Here is a 6,775-nt window from a genome sequence, read left to right on the forward strand (position 1 = left end):
GGATTATGGTCGGTCAGTCATTTAGAGAGGGACTGCTCCATGTCTGTCATTAACACATAAAACATTGGAGCATTATCACTTATATCAAGAGTAATACCAAGAGTCTGAAACATGTCTCACCGTGGGCCTCATCCAGCGTACTCCCGAGGTCTTGGAGGATCTGGGGCCGAGTTCCTTGAACCCCAGAGACGATTGAGAAGCAGAGAAAATGTTATCCTCATACAGTTTCCCGCTGCATTGGCACTGGGATTTCAGAGACTCAAAGTCCTGACCCAGGAACTTCACCGCTTTGTGGTTTTGTCCCAGACCTTCATCACGGTCCCACTGGTTCCTCAGCCTGGCGGCCATGCCCGTGGCATATATGCGTGGCTCCACCATCGTGAACTTGTGGGGGTTTACCGGTGTAAGATTGATTATCACTTTCTACTGGATGATTTCCAGAATAAAAAAAATACATAAAAATGCTGCAACTATTCAAGAGCCAGCTAATTTACATAAAGCACTGCAGCAGCACTTAAGCAAATGTGATCATAAAATATTTTTTTTAACAGCCTCAAGGCTGGATCATAATTTAGAGGGAATCACTGATGGCCATTAAGAACCTATTAACAACTGATGAGGCGAGGCAGCTGATGCGGTCTCTGCTGGATGCTTAAAACACAGCCCTCAAATGCATGAGCTAAGATTGTTGAAAAGCTTCGCAGCAGGGGGACATCGTCCTCACAACAGTTCCGATCCCCGTCAACACCCCTGAGAGCTCCTTATTTCATTCACGCCGAGTCCAGGACTGCAGTCTGCCCTTATCCAACCAACAGCTGAACCCTGAAAGAAAAAGAAAAAAAAGACATTTCAAGTTATTAAACATGCAGAGATACAAGTCCTGGCATAGCTATTTACATGTGTTTGCAGGAACGCATCCCAGAGTAATTAAGCTGCTGTTCTCCATGGACACATTCAGGGTTTGAAAGTCAGATGAACCCCCCCTTTTTTCTTTTTTCAGTCAACCACATGCATTCATGCTATGCATAGTCCAGGGATTAGACACAACAGCCATATCAGTGCTATGTCTACAGTTCTGTGCTGAGCATGCATGTAATGTCAGCTTGCAGCAGTCTGGAGCCAGTGTTTGATCAGGCGTGTATGTGTGAACAGAACAAGGAGGTAGGTGTGCCTGGAAAAGTTGATTTTGTATGAATACTGAAGCATAATGGAAGCTGTAGGATACAGAGAACAAGCAAAAGCTCTTTCTGACTCTTAAATTAAGCAGAGCCAAGTAGGAACTTTTGACAGAACTCAAGCTACAAAGAGTTCATCGCAGCTTTTCTGCTTTTGTAGTCTTCGCTTCTTCTTAGCGCTTTGTTGCTTTCAAACACTGTTTATTTTTAACACCACTGCCCCTACTGCGACCTCTCTCAAAGTCTAGTTTCTTTTTTTAACTTCCTCAACTCTCCAACATCACCACTTCCTGAAGACTCAGCCGTCAGTCACGACAGCAGCTGAGCGGGGGAGCCGCTCCCATTGGCCAACACGGATCTGCACGGCCCTGTTGCTTACTGTGAAGTACGCCCATAAAAACTCCCCCCCAACCCCCACCCTTGACTCAAGTGAAAAATATTCCTGCAAATGCTGCCAAACACAGAACACAAAGCTGCAGCTGCATGTTTCAGGGCGTGTAGTTTGACAATGTGTGGAGACCTGCACCATCAGGACTGTTCATCTGTTTCCTACAATTTCCCCCACTACTACTGCTAGCTTAGCCTAAATGTTCATGCTTAAGCTACACTGCAACTTGCATGAAGATTAAAGTTATATCTCATCATTTTGAGGAGTACAAATGCCAATGCTGCTCCCACTGCATATTTGCCAGGGTATTACTGTTAAATGGAATAGTTGGCACTTATTATTTTAACATCGGCTCCAACATCAAGTACATGCCAATGCAGAGTTTTTACAGTACCCAGCATTACTGCATGTCATACTATTGGAATGATATAGTAACTGAGACAATTGTACAAGTGTGTGTTGTGTTTTTTTTTTGCTTGATCTGGATTTTATTATTGTGTCCGTTTCTTTGATGCCTGGACTATCAATACAAGACAATTGTGAAAAGAGTGTTACCTTGACAATAAATGCGACCACATTCTCTGCAGTCTCCCGTTTTGAAAAAACCCCATGTGTCTCTTTAATGTCTCGTCTCGCTTCCTTCCCCTGCCAGTCCGTTTGTTGTGCTGAGGTGTTTGCTTCCAGCCTGAGTTCTACTGGATGCCTCGCATTTTTAAATTACTCTGGCACACAGCACTTTTGTTTGTTTTCTTGTCTTAAAAAGAAAAAAAGAAAAATCTTTCTACTCCTGCCTCCTTGTTGGTTGCATTGAGATCCTCCACCGACACCAAATCCTGACACATACGATTTAAACTATGAGGCCACTTATAGCACTCAGGTGGTGGCACATCAACACCGTCAGAGAAGAGCAGCACTTTATTATGGATGCTCTGTGCCGTTAGTTCAAGAGGTGTGTGTATGTAAGTGTATCTGCCTGTAACTTCTCACACATGAACGAGGGAGGACAGGTGGAAAAAACAAAACACCAGCCCATTGCATTTTGTCCTTGTTCCAGATTACTGTCTACATGAATTTTATTAAACCCGTGGCAGACGACTGCATGCCCCAAGTACCTTTCTGATTTAGACTATCAAGCGACTAATTCCACCCCACTCCTTGTGAATGCATTTTGCAACAAAAACAGTCATAATTAGCCTTTTTCTTTTCAGAGAGACCACCAGCTGAGGGATTAAATACGTTTTACAGATGAGGGAAATTTGTGTTGAGCATCATGAATATTTCACCCCAACTTCTCTTGAAAAACTGACACTAAATTAATCATGCTAAATAAAAGATTTTACCCCACTGGTCCAAAGACGTGGATGCAAAATGAATTACTACTAAAAGTTAAGGTTGTGAATTCAGCAACAGCTACTACAAATTAGTCACATACATTTAATACAACAAGTATTTTAGATAAGTGTTGCTGCCTGAATCCAATCACTCATCTTTATAACGTAGGATAGTATGTTCCAACGTCCTATCGTGGGGATTTGACTTTCGCTCTGTGTTGTCAGGGAAAACACTTCCCACCAAGATTTCAGTCTGACAGCATGAATATTTTATTTCATCTCACATGAGAAATACACCGAATTAAAAACGCATGCATCCATCTCAGCACAGGTAGAGACATTTATGAGAAATGACAAGCAGCTACGTAACCCCCTCATGCATCAAACGCCCTGACCGTAGAAGAATAGATACACTTCCACCACGTACAAATCATTCATCGGGTAGATTATGAAGTTATATTGCTCAAAATGTGGGGAAAAAATGTCGGTGTAAAGTCATGCCGAGCAGGAAGAAACGAAAGAAAGAGAACATGTCCCAGATTTTCATCACAACATTCACCAGAAGCTGTCAAGCAAGCCTTGTGCATCTTAGGAAAAACAAAAAGTGCCGCAGAGTGATTTGCTTTGTTGATAGGGATTCACAGGGTGTGTTTCTAGGAAGAGGGCACCAAACTGCAAGAAAGGAATACATTTTCCTTCAGTCAAAGGCTGGACTGCATCGATTGTGCTTTCTCCTCATATTGCAAAGAATGGATTTAGCTAATTCGGGAAGCAGACCCTCGCTGTAACCCAAACTACATACACCTGAAGATCTGTGCACAAAGCCGCAGAGAAAAATGCATTCAAGGCTGACTAAAGATCAAGAAGTAGAAGAAACTTTAGTTGAAAGAAATCCTCCAAAAACATACCCTTAGTCAAAACTTTGGTACATTAAAGTATGACGTATAAAATACAGTATATTGTCATATTCACATTAAATGGAGAAAGAGGTCAAATGGTTCAAGCAGCTACAGTTAATAGTTTCTAAAGGTGAATACACATGCTCTCCTGTATGCGTCATTATGACTCTAGTGCTGGTGCATGTCTGAGTCCAGGTTTCAGTGGTTTCCTCCCCCGGACACAGTTAAGGTGCAACATGCAGACAGTCATCCTGGGTGTGTGAAGTCATGTTTATGCTTTGAGTAAGCCCTCCAACCACCTCCAGGGTATGTCTGCATGCTGGGTTCATATTCCAAACACCGATTACAGTGAAATGAAATAACCCAGAGTTTGCTATGAAGCCCTGTAGAAACAAGACAAAGACACCCACTGTAACCAGCAGACAAACTTAAAAGTGTAAAAGTGTGGGATTTAAATCAAATAAGACGAGTGAAACAGCACAAAACATCTGAAAAGGGTGTTTTGCATTTATAAAAGATTTTTGTGGTTTAATTTTGGGTGACTGACCAGTGGCGTCAATTCAGTCGAAGCTAAGGTATGGCAAGGTTACGAGTCACAGAACTTAACTAGAGTATCAATCAACACGTCCAGCAAATACTCATCACAGAAGTCTGCTATGGAGCTAATCTGTGTGGTCAAGAAAATTTGAACTTTTTCAAATGCAGTCTCACTCACTGCAAAAACTCTAAATCTTACCAGGAATATTTGTCTTATTTCTAGTTAAAATGTCTCATTTTTAGTCAAAAAATCTCATTACACTTAAAACAAGAGTCATTACCAGAAAAATAACTTGTTATTTGACCATTTTCACCTGTTTCAAGTAAATTTTCACTTGAAATAAGTAGAAAAATCTGCCAGTGGAACAAGATTTATCTTCTCATTACAAGCAAAACAATCTTGTTCCACTGGCAGATTTTTCTACTTATTTTAAGTGAAAATCTACTTGAAACAGGTGAAAATGGTTGTTTTTGAGTCTTGTCTTAAATGTAATGAGATTAAAAATTAGACATTTTAACTAGAAATAAGACAAATATTCTTGTTAAGATTTTGAATTTTTGCAGTGTATAATAACTAGTGAAATCGATCATGTTGTTCTTATTTGTATTTGTAGTTATTCCATAAATGTATTTAAAAAAACAAACATTTACATTTAACCCTTGAAGCAAAGGTGTGGCGGCTGCCATACCTTGCCATACCCAATTGACGCCCCTGTGACTGACTGAGTAGTAAAAACTATTTCACAGCCTATTTGAGAATACATTTAACTTCTGCAAAGAAGTGTGTTTCACGGAGATAAGCGTGCAGTCCTAACGGAAGGTGTGGTCCTCGACAGGAGACACGATCTGTAGTTGTCAAGAGGAAAACTTTTCTCAGGTTGGCCATCACGCCCGTATGATAACAAAAGAAGGAGGAAAAAAACTGTTTGCTATGTACACACAAAAAATTGCAACATCGAGGGATCGCCCGGAAACATGAACGCAACACGGGCTTGTTTAACTAGGTTACATGTTTTGAAGACCCCGAGAGTTGTTCTCTTATAATACGGGGAATGTTTTTAATTATCTGTTCCGGTTTTCGCAATACATAGCTCGCAAACTTTCCACCAGAGAAGTTCTGACCAGAGGGTTTATCTGGCAGATGTTTATTTTCTGATCTGATCGGAATCTTCATGCAGCGATACATAAACGGTATAGGGGGAAAACATGATATTATATTTACCTCGTGTTTCTGTAGAGTATCGTTTTTGACATCCAGCACACGCAAATGAGACTTCCCAGTTCCTTTTACATGTTTTTTCCCCAGCGTGGTTCAGTGCTTGCAGCTCTGCCAGAAACAGCAACGCCCTTCTGCCTGCTCCGCGGTGCCCTGCTCGGTGCGTCTGCGCAGGCGCAGCTCCACTCCAGCGCTCTGCACAGAGAGAGGGCTTTTTAACCCTCCGGGACACCTAGGCGCATTTTACGCGCTTTTCACTTTTCATTTTTGGATAATTTTGGCTGAGTTCATCCATATGGCATGAATTTTGGTGAGATTGTGTATTTTTATATGATCTTTTAATTTCCAGCTCAGCTCCTACAGTAAGTCTAAAATACACTCTGTAAAATACAATTGTTACACTCTGACCCCTTAGCGCAAAAAACGCGCCATTGAAACCCATTCAAACTTCAATTTTTGATCTCGCTTCCATTAAAGCATAATAAATGCATTTTATTATATCTAGGTGTCAATCTGGTCTTTTGCCTTGGAATTGATCATATTTACTACTCTGAACCAGATTACCTCATTTTTACCATATTTGGCATATGGAGAAAAAACCTGCTATTTCCACTGGATGGCACCGTCACAATTCACCCCTCCCCCTCCCTTAATGTGTGTGTGTGTGTGTGTATGTGTGCATGTACAGTTAGTATATGTGTGTGTGTGTATGTGTGTGTGTTTGTGTGTGTGTGTGTGTTTGTGTGTGTGTGGTGTGTGTGTGTGTGTGTGACCTTATGACATTATGAGCAAAGGCTTTCAAGTGCCACTGTTTTCATTCATTCACATCGTTTTTGTGCAGAAGTTTAAAGCCCCTCTAAGATTATTTTGTATAAATGCACACCACACACACCTACACAAGAGGTCCATAAACACAAATAAATCCAAACATGGGGCATTTTGAATCACATGAAAGGTGCAGCCATAGAGAGAATCATGCTTTTTGTTGAGTCGTTTACACAGCTGCGACTGCAGCCAAAGTTTATAAAAATGCAACCTGTGGAACTAGTCATTTCTTATTTGGCAAGATGGAGAGAGCCTATTGAGTGCACAAAGCTTTGGACATAGTGATGGAGTCTGATTCTGATCGCGGGCAAGAGGAATCTGACACAGAGAACACAGATACTACAGATGAGGAACTGGTGTCTGAATCGTCTTCTGAGAGCTTGGATGTGTCCTCTGACAGTGAG

At 41.3% G+C, this 6,775-nt stretch overlaps 1 protein-coding gene across 1 annotated transcript in view; it reads right to left on the reverse strand.

Moving 5' to 3' along the window:
• capn1 (calpain 1) overlaps nt 1-5,711 on the reverse strand; it is a 29,035-nt gene extending 23,324 nt beyond the window's left edge. The window contains exons 1-2 of the mRNA XM_061710526.1: nt 5,553-5,711; nt 121-822 (exon numbers count right to left, since the gene is read on the reverse strand). Of these exons, the coding sequence (XP_061566510.1) occupies nt 121-378 (258 nt within the window). The 5' untranslated portion in view covers nt 379-822; nt 5,553-5,711. The remainder of the gene's footprint in view (nt 1-120; nt 823-5,552) is intronic.
• Between the last annotated feature and the right edge of the window lie 1,064 nt (nt 5,712-6,775).

The sequence above is a fragment of the Cololabis saira genome, chromosome 20, assembly GCF_033807715.1.
Source record: "Cololabis saira isolate AMF1-May2022 chromosome 20, fColSai1.1, whole genome shotgun sequence".
Classification (NCBI taxonomy): domain Eukaryota; kingdom Metazoa; phylum Chordata; class Actinopteri; order Beloniformes; family Belonidae; genus Cololabis; species Cololabis saira.